This window comes from Odocoileus virginianus, chromosome 19 (assembly GCF_023699985.2).
Source record: "Odocoileus virginianus isolate 20LAN1187 ecotype Illinois chromosome 19, Ovbor_1.2, whole genome shotgun sequence".
In the NCBI taxonomy this organism is placed as follows: Eukaryota; Metazoa; Chordata; class Mammalia; order Artiodactyla; family Cervidae; genus Odocoileus; species Odocoileus virginianus.
The window spans coordinates 19,324,866-19,344,749 of record NC_069692.1 but is presented as its reverse complement, the minus strand read 5'-3'; the positions used below and the strand labels follow the sequence as shown (position 1 = coordinate 19,344,749).

General features: G+C 44.9%; 1 protein-coding gene across 1 annotated transcript; it reads left to right on the top strand.

The window, feature by feature from the left end:
* The first annotated feature begins 469 nt into the window (after positions 1–469).
* On the top strand, positions 470–8,172 carry VGLL2 (vestigial like family member 2). The gene is made up of 4 exons (XM_020901720.2): positions 470–730; positions 2,982–3,291; positions 5,264–5,800; positions 7,054–8,172. Exons 1-4 carry the CDS (start codon positions 650–652, stop codon positions 7,092–7,094), a joined length of 969 nt encoding a protein of 322 aa, XP_020757379.2. The 5' UTR covers positions 470–649; the 3' UTR covers positions 7,095–8,172.
* The last annotated feature ends 11,712 nt before the right edge of the window (positions 8,173–19,884 follow it).

The window sequence follows — 19,884 nt, the reverse complement described above, 5'->3', positions numbered from 1 at the left end:
GAGCGCAGAGACTCTCCCTCACCTAGTCACCCCGGAGGCACACGCTCAATTCTCCACTGTGAGGTCGGGGCTCTCCCAAAGACCTTTCCCCACCACGCCACAACTTCCTCTCTCCAAATGTCAGACCCCCGGTTCCCCCCTCTCTCTCCGTCCTCCCGCCCCTCCGGCTTTAGCCCGGAAAATCCCTACTCCTCCCGGTGCGAAGCCTCAGGGCTCAAGGTCCGGGCTGCGCAGGTCGCCGCACCCCTGGCCACAGGCTCGCCGCGGGGTGTCCCGGGGAAACGCACCGGCAGCCCCTCGGTCCCTAGTCCCTCTCACTCCATTGGCCCCCCGGTCCCCGCCCCGACGCCCCCCACCCCCCCGCCTCTGCGGCCCAGGAGTGGCGTCAGCACGCCTGCCCCGCGTGGGGTTTAAATGCCCACTAGCGGGAGCCCGGGCGCTTCCAGCTCGGAGCGCGGTGGCGGCTGGAACTGCAGGGGTAGGAAGGCAGCGTGCGAGCGGAGCCCGAGCCGCGGAGCGCGCTGCCCCTCGCTCCGCCGCGGATGACTCGGGAGCTCGGGGCCAGGTGGCGCCCAGGCAGCATCCCCGCCCTCCGCCGTCCGAGGAGAGTTGACCGTAAAACATTTAAAAGTCTCCGCTGCGGGAAGCCATGAGCTGTCTGGATGTTATGTACCAAGTCTATGGTCCTCCCCAGCCTTACTTCGCAGCCGCCTACACCCCCTACCACCAGGTACGTGTCTCCTCTCGTTCGGGCCGCGTAGACAGGTGGCGCGCCCCGGCGACCCAAGTAGTGCCAGTACTCCGAGGTTCCCGGTACCTCCTCGCCGGTCCATGGGAGGCCGACCAGCTTCAGATACGGGGATTGCCAGCACTGCCACCCAATAGGTTGAGCTAACCCCTTTAGCTTGCCCGTTTGCTCTCTCGGGAAGGCAGCTAAGCCCTGTTAATACGCGCCCCGGATTTCCTGGGAATAATCAGACCAGGATCGCGCGGACCGCGTTGTTTCTTTGGAGTGTGCTGGACTCCAGATTGTTCCGAGCCCCATGCCGGCTCGTGGAGATGCCAGCAAAGCTCACGCAGAGAAAACCAAACTTTGGTCCCAAACGTGAGAGTGACGACAAAACAAAGGCAAGGGCCTGCCTCTGTCTTTCTGAGATGCAAAGATTCGCGTTCTCATCCATGCAAGCTTATCAAAGCCTTTTTTATCCCCGTTTCAATTCTTAAGCGATCAGGCCAGTTAATTTAAGAACCAGCAAATTCGTTATAAAGAGAACCGCACGAAACTCGCTAACTTTATAATCTTTGCTTTGCAAAGTTCTGGGGAATATTATTGACCCAAAGTTCTGGGTACGATTGACCCGGCAGGGGCCAGTTTCATAGATAATATTAATACTTCGCCTTTCGCTAGCCTGAGTAGCTGAATCCGGCTGCCCTGCCATCAACAAACCCACTTTCAAGAGAACCACTGGCCCCGGTTCTGCAAACCCTTCAAGTTTTGTTTAATTATTCCAATTTTTCTATTCTCTGGGTATTTTCTGATTGAACATTTTTCTTTTCAGTCCTCGGCTGATGTAGTTGAAACTGGTGACAGCAGTCAAGGAAATGAATAAGATCATACACCCCAGTGGGTGGAGGGGGGATCCCCTAGGAGTCCTGAGCAGGTTCCAAAGTGAGAGTCTGGACTCCTGTTTTGAGAAAACTGAAATACACCCCGGTATTTTGAGCCCGTTTTTTGCCAAATTTTGCTTGCAAGATATATATTTGAAATTTTCCTGATGAATTAATGATGGAATGGGTAGATTTTGCATTTTGGTTTTAGCTTTTTCCCCTCCTCCTCTCCTTTGTAAAACTTTGCAACTAAGAGTTTGTTTAGTCTCAGTGTTAACTTTAGGACTCACCAGAGTCTCTCATTTTAAGCCAAGTGGGAATATGGTAGAAATGGTGATGTAGCTAAATAACTTCAGTCCTTCAGTCCTGGGAAGATGAGCTTCTTCCCAGGCTGGGAGTATTACAAAGAGAAAAAGGTGGGTTGGTTTTCCATCTGTTTGGTCCTTTCTCCTCCCTGACCCTGGACCAATCTATATCACCAAGATCTCTGTTCAGTTTTGTATGATCAGGGTCTCCCTTGAAGGACACCTCTGTCTGCATATTGCTTTAGCATTGCATTGTCCATCGCTCATTGCTAATAAAATGTTTTCAGCAACCACATTTGGTTTTGTAAATCACTATCAGACAGTCATGATTTACCCAACCTCACAGCCAGGATCATCCTCTGTTTCTCTTCATTTCTTTTTTTTTCCTCAATACACACTGATGGTGAGGGTAGAAATAGCCCACTGGTTTTTCCTTTCTCAAAAGGTCTCTCTAGAAGCTGAGACTTTTAAAATGGCCAGTTCATGGATGACCACATACCAAATTCTGTTTATTAAAATGATCCATATCACGGTGTTATTCCATATTTTTACCCCATAGCAGTTCTTGCATACTGGTTGTGTGGAGTTGATTTTGTTACCTTCATGTTCTATCACAAAGATGCTTAACCCTGCATCTTGTATATCTGCCCTGAATTCTCAGCAAGAACAGTCAGGCTGTAACTGGACTTGGGTGCCCTTTACCCTTGGAGCCTGATTTTAAAAATATATCTGCCTTGAGCCTGCCTCTGCGGTCAAACTGCTTAGCCTTCTTCCAGGACCTTCACCCTGACACCTCCAGACAGTTTTCTCTGTGGCCTAGCAACAATTCTGGGGAGACAAGCTCCAAGAAGGACCTCATCTCTCAGGAACCCCACCTTTGTTCAGCTGCAGGTTGGAAGGCCTGCGGACTGCGGCCCACATTATTAAGGTTATTGAGGACCCGGCACAGGCACTCACAGAAGGCAGTTGCTCCTGGTTACCTTAGGGATCCGGATGAGGGAGTGCAGTCCGAACCCAACTTGTTATGTCTTTTGAAATTGACTTCTCTATTGTTTCTCCTTTGAGCAGAAACTAGCCTATTATTCCAAAATGCAAGAAGCCCAGGAGTGCAACGCCAGCCCCAGCAACAGCAGCGGCAGCGGCAGCTCCTTCTCCAGCCAAACTCCGGCCAGTATAAAAGAAGAAGAAAGCAGCCCGGAGAAAGAGCGCCCACCAGAGGCGGAGTACATCAACTCCCGCTGCGTCCTTTTCACCTATTTCCAGGGAGACATTAGCTCCGTTGTAGACGAGCACTTCAGCAGGGCCCTGAGCCAGCCTAGCAGCTATTCCCCAAGCTGTTCAGGCAGCAAAGCCCCGCGGAGCTCCGGGCCCTGGCGGGGTAAGTACGGGCCTCGCCAGCAAGAGGGGGTTGAGAGCTCGCACAGCCTGGGGTCCACCTGCAGAGGCGGCGGAAAGAGCTATAGGTGTTAGAGAAGAGGTGAGATGGGGCATCGGGGGAGGGTAAGGAAATCGGAGGAGGAATAGATACAGGCAGGCATAAGATCTCTTCTCGAGGAGGCAGGGCAGAGCAGTGGCCTAGGAAAATCAATAGCCCTGAATTGGGAGCCCTTGGTCTGTGCATTGGATTCCACCACTCCCTAGCAATATGACCTTGGGCAAGTCTCTTAACTTCTTGGAGGTCACTGTATTTACTGGTCTCTAAAATTAGAATAACACTTTCCCTCTTAACTACCCCTGGAGATGACAGTAAGGCAACTAGAAAATATATGTAAATGTGCTATGGAAATATGAGGTTTCCAACAGTCTCCCAAGTCAGGTGTGGGGGGTGGGGGGAGGTGGATCTTCAAGTACAATAGCTTTCAGGGCCCTGAGTTCCTTTCTGAAAATGTCTCCAAAGAAAAATGTCTGAGAATGCATTGCAAGCAAAACCTGCTGAAGAGTCTCCTAAAACCTACTTATGCCTTTTGCCAGATTTCAATTAATTGGGAAATCTTGAAGCAGAGAATGTCTTTCAATAAGCAAGTAAAGTAAAAAAGAAATAAGACTTTAAGGGTAGCCAAAACACATCTAAAGGTTTCCCCCAAACACATCCCCTCTTTATTACTTTACCATTCTCACAAAGCCCTGCTTTAGCTACCCTGGGACAATGGCTTCTTGGACAAGTCAAGGAGCTCTCGTTCTATTCTGAAGTCTCCACCTTCCTTTATTACGGACACAAAGGTGGAGGTAACTATTTGGCAAAATTTCTCACTAATCTTAGTTTTTGATGTGTACCAAGATGAGAAATGAGGACTTTATTGTAAAAACGAAAACAAGTATTACATTTTGGGGGAAATGACAACCATCGACCTTCCATTTTTTTCTTAAATCCGATAATTTGTACAAACCTTGCCTAGACAAGATCCAAAAACAAAACATTCCTGTTATTCTCCAGTTGCCTCAATGTTTTTAATAGACTGTTCACTACTTAGAATGCATTTTCGAAGCATTTTAAATTATCGACTATGAAGTGCAGATGCCTTCTCCAAGGTCCTTTTCATTAAATGCCTTTCCTTCCTTTCCTCCCCACTAAAGGCAACAAATTTGATCTAAATGCTGCTCCCTTAAATGCTTCCAGACACTAGGGGTCAACAATGACACGGACAATAATAATTATTATAATTATATTATTCCTGGGACCCACACTTTGATGCATAAAGTTTGTTAATTAAAACGGAAAAGACGTGTCCGTTAGTGTCCCTCTGTGCAAATAATACAGCTGCCCTTTTAACATGTCAAGTTTACTTTGGGGGGGGGGGAAGCTTTTTGAAAGAAAGTTTCTAGAAAGGAGGCTAATAATAGCAAGACTCCGAAATATGTCGATGGACTTCCAGTCTATCAGAGGCCTTGGAGGGGCACGGTTTCTGGAGTAAGGGAGGCTGAAATGCGAGAGGGGGTAGTGAGATCGCTAGGCGACCGACCAAGAGCGGGAAGAGGTAGCTTTAGCTTGAGAAGAGGCTGCAGGCCCGGAAGGCGAGGCCGTTTCTGGCCCGAGGTGGCCCGGCTCGGAGTCCGAGGGAAGCTCCCCGCGCCCCGAAACTGGGGCTGGGGAAGGAAGCGCCGCAGTTCCTCTCCCCGCCACTCGCGGGGTTCTCGCAGCGGGAATACGTCCACCACTTGCGAGGGAGCGGCGCTCCTCCCGGACCTCGCGTTCCCAGGCCTCAGCCCCGCGAGACAAGCGCCCTTCCCGCCCTTCGCCCATCCGAGCCATCAGCTCTGCGGCGGCCGCGCGGGGTCGGTCGGCGACCGTCTCCCGACGGTGACGCGCTCCTCTCTCTCCCTTCCCTTCCCTCCGCCTCGTCCGCCCGAAGACGGCTCCTACCCCATGAGCCAGCGCAGCTTCCCCGCCTCCTTCTGGAACAGCGCTTACCAGACGCCGGTGCCCGCGCCGCTGGGCAGCCCTCTGGCCGCCGCGCACTCGGAGCTGCCCTTCGCCGCCGCCGCCGCCGCCGCCGCCGACCCCTACTCACCGGCCGCGCTGCACGGCCACCTGCACCAGGGCGCGGCTGAGCCCTGGCACCACGCGCACCCGCACCACGCGCACCCGCACCATCCGTACGCGCTGGGCGGCGCCCTCGGAGCCCAGGCCGCCGCCTACCCGCGGCCCGCCGCTGTGCACGAGGTCTACGCGCCGCACTTCGACCCGCGCTACGGGCCGCTGCTGATGCCCGCCGCCTCCGGGCGTCCGGGCCGCCTCGCGCCCGCCCCGGCCCCCGCGCCCGGCAGCCCGCCCTGCGAGCTCTCCGCCAAGGGCGAGCCGGCCAGCGCCGCGTGGGCCGCGCCCGGGGGACCCTTCGCGAGCCCCGCGGGGGACGTGCCCGGGGGTCTGGGCCTCAGCGTGGACTCAGGTAAGCGGGAGAGGGGATGTGGCATCCCCGGGCCCCTCCTGCCCTGCGCCCCAAACTGGGCTGAGCCGGGGACCCCATTTAGTTCTCCTTGGAGACCCCAGTGACCCTGAGGCGTGAAGGTCTGCACACAGCGGGGTTGTGTTTCAGCAGACAGATGACTCTGTCATCGGTGTGGACAAAATGAGAAAGTGGCCGGTTAATATTACAGAGGATTTTTTAAGAATAAAATTTGTCAGAGAGGTTCTAGCTCTGTGCTGTTCAGTACCGTAGCCAGCAGCCACGTGTGTCGGCTGAGCACATGAAACGTGGCCAGGCTGAATTGGGGTGTGCTGTAAGTGTATAATACACACTGGATTTCAGGACTTTGTCCCCAAAAAGAATGTAAAATTCATCTCATTATATTTTATATTGATTGCATGTTTCAACATTGCACACTAAATATATATTGGGTTAAATAAAACATATTACTAAATTAATTCTCACCTGTTTCTTTTTACTTTTTTTCAATGTGGCTGCCAGACAATTTAGAATTATACCCATGGCTTCCATTGCTTCTATTGGACAGCGCTGATCTAGAGTACCTGCTAAGAATGTAGTTTAAAATCCTCTACAACTTGAGGGGCAGAGAGGGTCTTGTCACCCAGTGATAGTTACAAGTCATACAAATATGACCCATGACTGATAACAACTTAATTGCCAACTGAAATAAGTTTCTTGAAAACAGAAAACTTAACAAGAATATGTTGTTGGTGATAATATTACGTCCCTAGCTTAAAGAGTTGAATTTGAAAGGTACATTCAAATAAGGGTTTACTTTTTTGTTTGCTTTATTTTTAGGGCAAAATGAAAAAAAATTGCATAATAAATGGGATTGTAGTCTTGCCCCACTCTCTGTTCCCTCAGGTGCAGATGTGACATTTGTTTGCTTTGCTTTTACTTTCATCCATGCCCTTTAGATGAATTCTGTGACTTTCACAATAAAACACTGGTGTTTGTCTCTCTCTTTCTTTAAATACCTTGTGCCTTCCCTCCCCCACCCCCTTCTCTCTCCCTCTCTCTGTCTCTTCTCCCTCTCTCTCTCTCCCTTTTATTTTCTCTCTGTTTTCAGGTTTGCAGCCTCAGGACAAAAGCAAGGATCTGTACTGGTTTTAGACAACTCACCTTCTTCCCTGTAGGTCTCTGCATAGTGCAATTGGTGACGCTCAGAGCTGAAATCAAGTGGGTTTGTAACAGCTTCTGATCTTGGTTTGCAGCTCGTCGTTATTCCCTCTGTGGTGCATCCCTCCTGAGCTGATCTGCTGACCTTCCCCCTGCCCCTTCCCTTCTGACCAGCCATGGAGGCTCAGCATCTGTGCCTCTCACTTCATGGATGAGGACTTGGGGGAAGGCAGAGACTTCAAACTGCTCCGTGTATCGGGAGAACCAAAACACAAGCAACAGAATTTTCATCTAAAAATAATGCCTTCTGCCAAAAGAGCAGACCCAGACTCTGAATTAAGCTCAGTGACTTTTGGGCAAATCACTGGAACTATCCGTGGTGAGATCACTCAGGTGACAAGATGTCATGGTTTTCTTGGAAAGAAGGAAAGAAAAAAGAGACGTTTTGGTGTGAATATTTTTTTTATGCTGGTGTGAATTATTTCATTAAGTAGTGGGATCACAGCACTGCTGACGTCAATATCCTCACATTGAAAATGTCTTTGTATTTGCATCGAAGACTGTATGGTAGAGAAGTCAAAAGAAGCCAATTCTTTCTTCCTCACCTGTAGCCTCCAGCTCCCTTCCTGCCCACTCCCTCCCTGCAACACCCACTCCAGACACAAAGACACACCTTTTCCTTCGGACTGTGAACATGGAAGCCTCAGCCTGAATGTGAGTGGCAAGTGGCTTATCTGGAGCCACCTGCCCAAGTCTTACTGAAATGCAGCTGTCGTAGGACAACTGTTTAAAACTCCAGAAATACATCGACCAAGGTGGCACTTCCCAGTGTTTGGCACAACAATTGCAATTGCACTGGATATGTTTTATACATGTGTGTGTATTTCATATTTTTTACAAAGGACATTTTATGATGAAAGAAAAAACTCTCTCTGCCTTCTCTCCCACAAGTTCTGTCCCTCCCTCTATCCTCCTCTGGATGAAAGGGGGAAAAAATTAAGCCTCTAGAGACCCCAATGGTCTCCAAGAAGAACTAGGAATCACCACAAGGGGAAGAGATGTCCATGGAGTCTCGGGTACCTCAGATATTCTTCTCAGTCTCTATGGTCATGATTTGATCACTTTAGTATTGGGACAGGGGAAGGGGTACATGTGTGGGCAAAACTGAAGGTGATGAAGAAGAAACGAACATTAAAGATGTTTGTTTACCACTAGGTTGCTGTGTTATTTCTTCAAAGGAAAACAAATGTCTTAGTTTTTCTCTAATAGAATAAAATAATTTATAGTAGTATAACCTGATGTCAGTAAGTAAAATCACTTTGTATAAGTATTTTTGGTTTTCCAAAGTGTTTGCCGTGCCATGAAATCTGAGAACTCCTTTCCACCTTGTATCAACCTTGGAGATGAGAAAGTAGGTATTCCCTCTCTGTTTCATAAATGAGAAAATCATGGCCCAAGGAAGCCCGGGTTACTTGATAGTCCTCATCAAGTAAAAGAAATGTATAGGAAAACCGACTTGTGCACCACTCAGTCAGATACACACATTATTCTCCAAAAGAGAATTATCGTTACTTCCTAGATTCTAGACTCTTAAAGATAGTAAAGTACTCAGTTTAAAAATGTTTTTGAAATCTTGGTGGTTTTATACTTCGATCAGCTAGGCTAAGAAACCAAACGTACAACTAAGCCAAAAAAAAAAAGAGAGAGAATTTATTAAAAACTTAATGGTTTTATGTTCCCTTGATGCCAAGGTTATTTGTGTTTTTTTCCCCTAAAGAGAAAGAGTTAATGTTGTGCCCAAATTGCCCTTGAAGGCTGTTAAAGCATAAAATATTAATTCAAATCTTGATCTTCATTATAATGTGTCTGATTTTTTGCAGCCCCATTTACTGAAGCCTGCCAGGCTCCTCTGCCCATGGGGATTCTTCTCCTTCTTCATTATAACACAAGAGGCAAATACCATTTATCCTGGATAATATTCTCAAGAGTTGGTTGCAGTTAGGGGACCTTATTCAGAGCACGGCTTAGCAGAGGAACCCATCTCTTCTATCATTTGGTACCTGTTAAGTAGACTGTGATCATTAAAGAACCTGCTACTGGTTTTGCTCAGATGGAAAGTACTATGTGATTATATTTCCCCACATATGATAGCAATCAGTAATAACTATTAATAATTGCATTGTATATAGCAATAACAAATATTAATTGTTTATCATTTTTCCAGACACTGGTCTGAGGGCTTTATATATAGGTTAACTCCCTTAACCTCACAACAATTCTGTGTGGCACTTACTACTACAGAGGCTCACAGAGGAGGAATAATCTGCCCAGTCACACAGCTAGTAAGTGCCACAGCCGGGAAACCAACCCACGCATCCAGGGGGCAGAGACTGTGCTGTTACCCACTGCAGTAACTGCTGATCCACTTCTGACTTGTCTTGAGATGCTCAACTTTGGGCTTACTTTCTCCTCCACAGAAGATGAATAAAGAAGGGAAAAGAGGCAGGGCAGCAAAGACCAGCACACTAGAATGTACAGAGTCCCAGGTCTCAAAGGAAATATCATAGGACATTGTCCAGACTCCTACCTCCAGACCATGCAGCCAGATGCCGATTTCCATTCATCTCTAGGAAGGACTTATTATTGTATCTCTTATTAATTCATTTCAGTATTTTTAGCCTTCTTTGCTCTGAAGCTCTTCACACCCAACCTAACCAAGTCATGTTAAGCATGTTAGTCTGAGGTTTGGACACTGAAGCAATAACTAAAATTATCTTTGGACTTCTCTGTGATTTTTTAAATCCATGTTCCATTGGCATGGATCACCAGTGTATACAAGCATAAATAAAATGTGTTCCCTTTGAGCGCACTTTTAAAAACTTGCCGATGAGTGTACAGATGAAGACAGCAAGTGTCTTCTCTGCTGGACATCTTTTCCTAGTAGTCTGTTCCCTCTCTCAGAAGCTTCCCTGAGCTCCACCTGTGTTAGCACTCAAGCTCTCTGATCAGAACCCACAGGGAGCCTTTTCCCAGCCACAAGGTTCTGATTACTGAAGCAGAGCTGCTTCTCTCCTGAGCTGCATCTGACCTGAATATCAGGTTGCTGGTGAGGAGACTCATTCACTGGAACTGGCCTTCGGGGCGGCCCTGAACAGACCTTCCAGGCTGCCGAGCAGGGCTCCGGTGACCTGGCGCGTGGAACACGCAGAGCACAGCCCTTCCCTCCATGTTTTACGTTCCCGAAGGAGAAATGCAAGAAGCCCTGGGACTCCCACCATTCAGATCTGCGTTAATAGTTTCAAAGGGAACTTTGGTGAATTTGTAGCCCTGACATTTCTTCAACATTCTGTTAGGCCTACCAAGTCATGGAAAGGATGAAGTCTCATGCTTGTCTTGCTAGTATTCGTGAAACCATGCAGACTAAAGGAGGCCCTAGTAGTTGAAAAAAAGACATTGAAGGAAAAGAGGGATGCCTTGAGAAAGGTAAACGTGATGTGTTTGCATATATTATACCCGGTTGGGGGTCTCAGAGAGAGTAGATTCTGCTCTAATCATCCCAGTTGGCACCGGTGTCCTTCTTACCCACAGTTTTCCCTTTGCACTTGGCCTCCGCTGAGGGAGAGGTGACGAAAAGGGGAGAGACAGCTCTCTGCTACCAAGTAATCCTGTTGCCGATTGCCCTCTGGCTGAGAACTCAGTCACCCAACTGCAGGGAACTCTATCTGTTCGACTCCTCTGGTTTAATAGGAGTTGCCGTCTTGTCTCATTTCCCCTTTGAAGTTCTATTTCAATGCGTGGCAAATTCTAGCAATGACTTAAGATTGATTCAGGCCTGGATGGGAGGGAGGGCAGAGGTGGTGGGTGTTGGGAACGCAGACTGCCTGACTGGAAGCTTCCCTTGCCACTCTTCCTGGGTAAGTACTGCGTTTTCTGTGCCCTTTCAAACTGGGGGAAACAACTCGTAAGGTAATTTTAACCTCCCATTTATTAATACTTAGAATCATAAATCCTGTGCTTATATGCAGGCACCCATATACCTTCTGTCAAAATAAACAAGCTTTTTTTTTTTTTTTAAACACTTAGTGATTCGTTACTTCAGAGTTGGAGGAGATTTTAAAAAATAAAACTTAAGCTGCTTTCCATATGAATGCCATTTCCATAAGCTGCATTTTTAAACATAACTCACCCGGTATCAAAGCACGAAGGAAAAACAGAAAGATACTCGAAAAGACTTTAAATGAAACCAGAAAATATAAGATTCCTTTATAAAATTGTTTTAACAATCAGTGGATCATTTGCATGCAGATAATTCATGTTTTGATTATACCTGTGAAAGTCTTTGCTCTCTATATTCCCTTTTTCCTTGCAAGAGTTTTAGGATTTATCATCATTCATTATTTGTTGCATATTTCTAAAATCTGGAGTTAAGGAAAAAGCATCTTAAAGGCACTATCATTATTACAGTTGCTCTCTGCATGTAACTGATGTTTTGACGTTTAAACAAACAGGGTAAAGCAAACATAAATTTCATACTTCCTCATTACCATTTCTGCTTCCTGTCCCATAAATAAATTCGTAATACAAATACAGGATCCACACGATAGAATCTGTTTATCTGTAAATACCACATACACACACACACACACAATAGAATCTGTTTATCTACAAATACCACATATGCACACATGATAAAATCTATTTATCTACCAATACCACATACATTCACACACATCACTAATGCAGGCCTACAGAGAAATCAGAGACCCCATGCCCTCAGACAGACACAGACACAAATGATTATTCTCACTTGACACCAACTGTACCACTCTTTCCTTGTATTTCACTCCAGCCCCAGAGGGCTGGATCAGGAAAGAGACACTTGATAGCTGCTGTTTCCATGGTTGGAATATTTGTAAAGTTAACGCATAATCTGAAAGCAGAAGCTAATAAATTATAGGGTGCTAATTGGAGCTGGAACAGAGCTGTCAATCATGTTACCCTAAACACAGAGAGACCCTCATAACCTAAAAAGGCAAGGCAGCCTTCAGGAGGAGCGCCCAGTTGTCTCCAGCCTTGACCTCCACCCCAGCGGAAACACTGCATCCAGGCAGTGGCCACTGATATTCGGCAGAGGTGATTCTGCTCATCCAAGCTCACGTTAAGAAAATAGACAAATTCTCTTTGGAGGAAAAGAATTAAATATTTGACTGAAGAATTAATGTTTAGGGAAACATTGTTCAGAGCAGTATATATAGTGAATTTACTGGAATAATTAATACTTTGGTAAAACATCACCCTCTATTTGGATTTTTTCACTTTATAGCTTTTAACTAAGCAAGAGAAAGATCTAAAGTTCTCTACACTTAGTGTCATGTTCTACCTTAAATTACAGTGTTTCCAGGCGTCTACCAGTGAACTCTTATGGAACTAAGCTCCTCTAAAACAGAAGCAAATTTCCTTTATCATATTGAATTCATTTGTTTCATCTAGAAAAACAACAACAGCATATTTTCTGTTCCTTTGTTTTGTCTTTAGAATCTCCTAGTAAGCTATAGTTATACTTTTCTCCCAAAATTTCTGGTTCACTAAAGAGTGATTTTGTTCAAACTGTCCTCCTCTGTCATTATTATTTTCATTTCCTATCAAAACTGTATAATTGATAAGTATACAATTGTTATTACCTATAAGAAATTTAGGTGAAAGATAGGCTAAAATTTGAAAAACAAAACTAAAATATTAACTTTTTATTTCTAATCATTAGTTGCATGACTAATGATCTAGTTACCACTTAGAGATTTTTACCAACATTTATTTAATGAGTACATAGTTTAGTCTATATATGTATTTATAGGTATACATCATACATGTATTTATAGCTTATAGATGTACAAATATATATATATATGTCTTTATAGTCTATATATGTATTTAGTAAAACACTCTGTTTACCTCATAATTTGGAAGCTTCTTTAGAATACTTCACATAAAAAATTGTTTTCACTTAGGAAGAACAAATCAAGTATCTTAAAAATGTAAACACACGATTGCTTAAAATATGCATTATAATTTATGGGAATGTCAGAACTTATTTCTTTTTCTGCTAATTCTCATTATTACCGCTTTGCCCTTATTTTTGGCAACGACATTATTGGCCTTTTGCCAGTCATGGTATTATCAAGAAACAGGGTGGAAACCAAACAAAAAATAAAACTTTCTGTTACTGCTTTTTATTTTTACTAGGCCCAATCTTTTCTTTTTCCCCTTCTAATGCATTTTACCCACTGTGTAATACATTTCAGAAAACAATGGGGTGTTTTGTCATCTAGTAACATAGCACTCTTCTCATTGTACCTGCTTTTGTGGGGAATTTCTTGACTTGTCTGGAAAGTCATTCCCATATATCTGAAGATTCTGTATTATTTGTATTCTTCCACCTTGCTTGTGGAGTGTGAAATCCTGTTTTGACCTCAGGCAGTTTCTCCTCCACACTCAGAAACTGACAGAGGGCGTTGACAGATTTGGTAAGAAACACAAAGAACAGGGCTTATGATATTTGTTCCTCCTTGTTCAAAGGCTTCTTCTAAAAACACATTCTTGTACTATTTGAAAGGAATAAGAAAAGGTCTAGGGAAGTGTCAGACTTGTATCCTAAGGGAAAACCATGATAGAGTTGCATTCACTTGGGATTGATGAGAAGGAAATTTTTATTCACAACTTTACACTTAACTGTTTCAAACTCTCTAATAAATTTGAAAAATGATAATATAGGCTCTGTCATCTTTCACTGAAGTTTGGGACATCTGGGTATTTGATGTTTAAGGACTGAAAATTTTTTTAATTCACTGGTAAGTTACTATCATATCCTTTTTTGGGGTTGTATGTTTGTGATATAAATTGTATTGAAACAACTATTTTAAATCAACTATACTCCCATAAAAATTAAGATAAATAAAATGTATAAAAGCTTGAAAAGTAATTATACCACTTAGTACTGTATATTCTTTAGACCATAAAAGTTTCTGACTACATTTTCACTGCTACTTTAGAGTGCAAATTTAATTTTTGTCACTTCTTTATTAGAGGACTTTCTAATTTGAACTCAATTATACATGCTTTAGAGGCTTCCCTGGTAGCTCAGATGGTAAAGCATCTGCCTACAATGCAGGAGACCTGGGTTCAGTCCCTGGGTCGGGAAGATCCCCTGGAGAAGGGAATGGCAGCCCACTCCAGTATTCTTGCCTGGAGAATCCCATGGACTGAGGACCCTGGTAGGCTATAGTCCATGGGATCGCAAAGAATCGGACATGACTGAATGACTTCACTTTCACTTTTCACACATGCTTTATTCTCCTTTTTCTTACTTACTGTAAACAGAAAAGTTCTAAAAGTGACATTATAAAAAATGCTTTCCATGTTGTCTGCTCATTTCCTGATCTAGTTCTTATGCTTCCTAGTCCTTATGTCCACATGGATGCTCAGAATGAGGTTAGATCTGGCTTGTCACAGTTCTCGGGAGGACACCCAGCTCACCATTAGATGCTTTCAGCTCAAGGGTACATCATCTAACAATTCTACTAGACCGCTCCTCTGTGTTAGCACACTCAGCAATGTCTTTCTTATATTCTACAGAAGCTTCCTGGTAAATTCCTCTCTCCTGTGCTGTTAGGAAACCTACAACCTAACTACCCTCTCATCCAAATGCTATCAATTCTTCGAAGTCTCAGTTAAGTTCCGCCTCTTACACGAAGCCTTGTCTCCACACTAGCCGCAGTGAGTGGTCTCACCTGTATCAGAACTCTTACTACCTAATGTCTATGCCATGTATTTTCCATTTATTATTTAACATCTTGTGACACAAGTTCAGGATTTAAAAGGTTGCAATAACCCTAAAGAGTATCTCATTCTCTCTTGACTTTAATGTTCTTTACCCCCTCAACTAGATATTAAGTACATTGAGCAGGTACCACCAACTCTTGGGAGAAAAATACACAGATTATTGCATTAATTGTTTTATTTTATTATGTGCAAAGCAATTTTAAAATATAGGTTCATCTAAGGTTTAATGTACAAGTTGAGAAAAAAAAAGAAAAATAGTCTAAAAACCTGCTTAAGTTAAAAAAAAAATCCTTTTAATAAAAGGAGTGGGGAGAGGTTCTGTCACTTTTAGGAGGCAATTAGTGTCCAAGTGGCTCAGTGGTAAAGAATCTGCCTGCCAATGCAGGAGAGGTGGGTTTGATCCCTAGGTCAGGAAGATCCCCTGCAGTAGGAAATGGCAACCCACTCCAGTATTCTTGCCTGGAAAACGCCATGGACAGAAGCACCTGGTGGGCCACAGTCCATGGGGCCACAAGAGTCAGACACGACTGAAGGACTGAGCACGCATGCGTGCACACATCCTTTTCCTGTGCTTCTATCCAGATCCTCAGTCTGGGTCTTCTGTTCAAGGACATCCCTTCAACTATTGTCCTCTCTTTTCCTGCACCATCACTTCTCCCCCTCTGCTGGATCATTTCCATTAATATAAAAACAGGCTACAATATTTCCTGCCTTAAAAAAAAGCAACCTTCTTTGACCCCATCTCCTTTTAGTTATTGGGCTTCCCTGGTAGCTCAGCTGGTAAAGAATACACCTTCAATGCAGGAGACCCAGTTCGATCCCTGGATTTGGAAGGTCCCGTGGAGGAGGCATGGCAACCCACTCCAGTATTGTGCCTGGAGAATCCCCATGGACAGAGCAGCCTGGAGGGCTACAGTCCATGGGGTCACAAAGAATCCAACACGACTGAGTGACTTAGCACAGCACAGCACCTTTTACTTAGTAACTCATTTCTCTGCTCCCTTTAAACGGCAACAGGCCTTAAATGAGTCATTTTCTTGCTCTCTCCACTAACTTTTACTTCTTCTCTTGTACCAACTCTAGCTTAGATTCTACTACACACACACTTGTCAAGGTCATCAGCTAGTTCTATATAAATCTGAAAATGAGCTCTCAATAATCTTTTATTTCTCTCAGCAAGAGGATGATGCATCAGTTAAGATCCTCTGATAAGCAGATGTCAAGACACATGCCATGCACTTGAGGCATTATTAATATATTCTAGCAAAGATAGTGGCTCAGATGTTAAAGAATCCTGCAATGCAGGAGACCTGGGTTTGATCCCCGGATTGGGAAGATCCCCTGGAGGAAGGCATGGCAACCCACTCCAGTATTCTTGCCTGGAGAATCCCATGGACAGAGGAGCCTGGCGGGCTACAGTCCATGGGGTTGCAAAGAGTTGGACACAACTGAGCAACTAATACTCAGTACTAAGTAACTTAGTACTTACTGTGCTAAGCACAGTACACAGCAAAGATACTACACCTGGCATGGCAGCTGCAATCGGAGTTAGTATTTGATTTGACGCATGCTACACTATAGCTATTCTCCAGAATCCATGTAGTTTTTTCAGGAGCTCTGGTGAAATAGAAGGAAATAAGACAGAAGCCATGAACCCTGTGAACTTTGGAACGTAAATGCTGGTGCTAATCATTGTAATTCCCCCGGATCCTATTGTATTCTTAACCTACTGTATCGGCTAAGGGAGGGAAGAGAGGAGAGCCACAGTTCCAGAGATGTCTGTTTGGCCTTCCACACACCATGATACATTTCACCCCACAGGTCACAGATGCAGTGAGCCAACCACCAAGTATGTCAATCCCTATTACACATTTTAAAAAATTATTTGTTTACCTATTTGGCTGCACTGGGTCTTCATTGCTTTGTACAGGTTTTCTCTAGTTTCTGCGAGTGGGGGCTGCTCTTCATTGCAGTGCTCAGATTTCTCATTGCGGTGGCTTCTCATTGTGGAGGATGGGCTCTAGGCACACGGGCTTCATTAGTTGTGGCACATGGGCTTAGTTGCCCCGTGGCAAGCATGTGGGATCTTCCCCGACCCGGCATCAAACCTGTGTCCCCTGCATTGACAGGCAGATTCTTCACCGCTAAGCTGCCAGGGATGCCTGGTTACCATTAGGTGTTAGCTAATTTGTGTAGTTCCTTTGAGATGTAGTCTCTTCCTCCTTTATCAGATCCAGTCTATCCCAAGCCAGGCTGGTCTGGGATTTAACCTGGTTATCAAGCTGGCCGTGTCCAGGGGAGGTGTGCCCAGCTCGCGAGGGGGCCCATGTTTCTTGCTGTGGAGAGGCCACAGGAGTATGTTCCAGTACAGAGTGCTGGCTCTTACATTAGAGCTGTGAGCCATCTTGACAAGCAGGGAGGGGTGAGAGCAGTCTGCTGAGCCAAATTCCTTGGGGGCACCCATCCAGTCTCTTGCCCCAGTCCAGAGTTTCAGGGTCTTAGGTTTTCTCAACATACCTTGACCGATGGGTCCCACCTCTCATGCAAGGCTTGCCCCTTACTTGTGTCTGCTTTTACTTGACAGTTTATAAACGCCTCTTTTTAACCTATCAGAGACACCCTCTAGCCCACATACTTAGCCTTTATTTGTTACATAACCTTGATTTCTCATAATCCTTCTTCAGGGAGTCAGGGCATCTTAGTAAGAAACAACCACTTCCTCTGTTCTTATAGACATTGTCACCTCTGTGTCTTTCAAAGACCTGAATCATCCCATTGGCAGAGGTTCCCCTCCATGGGACATTTTTCTTATTCACCACTGGTGAAGCCCTTAGCCCTTGGGGCCCCCACTGTGCCCAGGACTGTCCACGTCCCACATATCCCTTACGATGAGGCCCTTTTAGCCCCCTGAGTGATGAGTGAGCCAGACCCCAAACCCCATCTTGCTACCTGTTTTATTTGGCTGTTCCTGCTACTATCTATATTAGTTAAGGGCCTCAAAGAAACAGATGCCAAGAGGAATAGATGCGCAAATGATTTGTTAGGAGAAATGCCTGGGAAAGATAAAGGGAGGGAGAGAAAGAGTAAGTTTAATAAAAAAAAAACAAAAAACCTTCAGATTGCAATTCGGGCCTGAAACCTGTTAAGAAGAGTGAGGCAGGAGGATTGGATGAGGAGAGCCTGGGGCTACAGTGCTGTTCTGGGTAGGTGTCAGCCAGACCAAGAGGGTGTCAGTCCCCAAGCCAGAATGGCCTGACAGTGGCCAAATAATGTCCAGATCAGGCAGGAATGGCCCATTTCTGGTACTCCCCTGTGTTTAGTCAGTGGCTGGAAATGGCCCAAGGGAAGCATGACCTGGTATGAATGTCACAGTGGATCTGAAGGTACAGCAGCTGGACGTGTCAATTAGCCATGCTCCCCAAGGCAGGTTCTCTTGAAAGATGATCTAAACAGCACCCCTCCGTGTCCACCACAGGGGACCATGTAATTTATGGTCTGAACAAGATCACTTGTAAGTGTGAAATGAACATGGGTCATAATCCAGGACAAAGGCATAAACTGGGAGTACCCAGGCAAACTAAGACATATGATTTCCATCACCATCAGTAATATTTGACACAGTTCATGATTCCATCCTTCTTCAAACACTGTGTTTATTTGGCTTCCAGGATTCCACGGGCTCTTGATTTTCAGGCTACCTTTCTGACACCTCCTTCTCAGTCTCCTTTGCTAGTCTCTCCTCAGCTCCCTAATGTCTCAACATGGAAAGACTTTGGCTTCTGCCCTCAGCGCTTCTTTCTTATTTATCCACACTGCTGGTTGAGCTGGGCCAGTCTCGTGGCTAATCTCAGCCGTATCGATACACTGACAACTCTCCAGCCAGAACCCCCTTCTTAATCCTCTCTCCCACTGCATATTCAGCCTCTCCCCTTTGGTCTCTAAGAATCCTCTCAAAACTAACACATCCTAAACTGAACCTCTAATTGCCACGTTACCTCTCAAAATGAATCTTCTCCCCTTCGGTCTTTCCCATCTGATAAGTGGTAACGTACGTTCCTCCCACTGCTCAGGTTGAAAATCTTAATCTTTTCTTCTCTTGTACTCCATATCTAATCCATCAGCAAAACCTTCAGAAGAAACATAGAATCAACCGCTTTCTTCACTTTTACTGCTGTTTCATCTCCTTCCCTGCCAAGCCATCATCATCTCATGGTTAATCGTCATAACTTTCGAACATTTTCCTATTTTTACCTCTCTGTCCCACCCTACTCTTAGCCCCTTCTTCACACAGGCTCTGAAATGATTCTTTTAAAACCAAATCAAATCACGTATTTTGTATGTTCAGAACCCCCCAGTGTCTTCCTATCAGGTAAAAAGTCAAAGTCCACACAGTGGCCTGCATGAGCTAACCCCCACTACCACTCTTCTCTCAGTCCTTTCTTTTGTTTTACTCGCTGTTAAGTTATATGAATTCTTTGTATATTTAGCCCACCAGGTGCCTCTGTCCATGGAAATCTCCAGGCAAGAATGCTGGAGTAGGGAGTGGGTAGCCTTTCCCTTCTCCAGGGCATTTCCCGACCCAAGGATCAAACCCAGGTCTCCTACATTGCAGGCAGATTCTTTCCTGTCTGAGCCACCAGGGAAACCTGTATTTGGGGTATTAACCTTTTATCGCATTTATAATTCCAATTGTTTTCTCACATCCAGTAGATTGCTTTTTAATTTTGTTGATTTTTCTTTTTAACTGTGCAAAAACTTTTTAGTTTGATGTAGTTCCACTTGTTCAATTTTGCTTTTGTTTTTGGTGTCAGATTCAAAACATCATTGCCAAGACATGTGTCAAGGACCACCTATTTTCTTCTAGAAGCTTTAAGGTTTCAGGTCTTATATTCAAGACTTTAATCCATTTTAAGTTAACTTTTGTTAATTAAAGGGAGTTGTATATAAGACAGCGATCCAGTTTCATTCTTTTACACATGACTGTCCAATTTGCCCAATGCCATTTATTGAAGGGACAATCCTTTCCTCATTATACATTCTTGCCTCAATATTTTGTCATAAATTAATTGACCATATATGCCTGTGTTTAT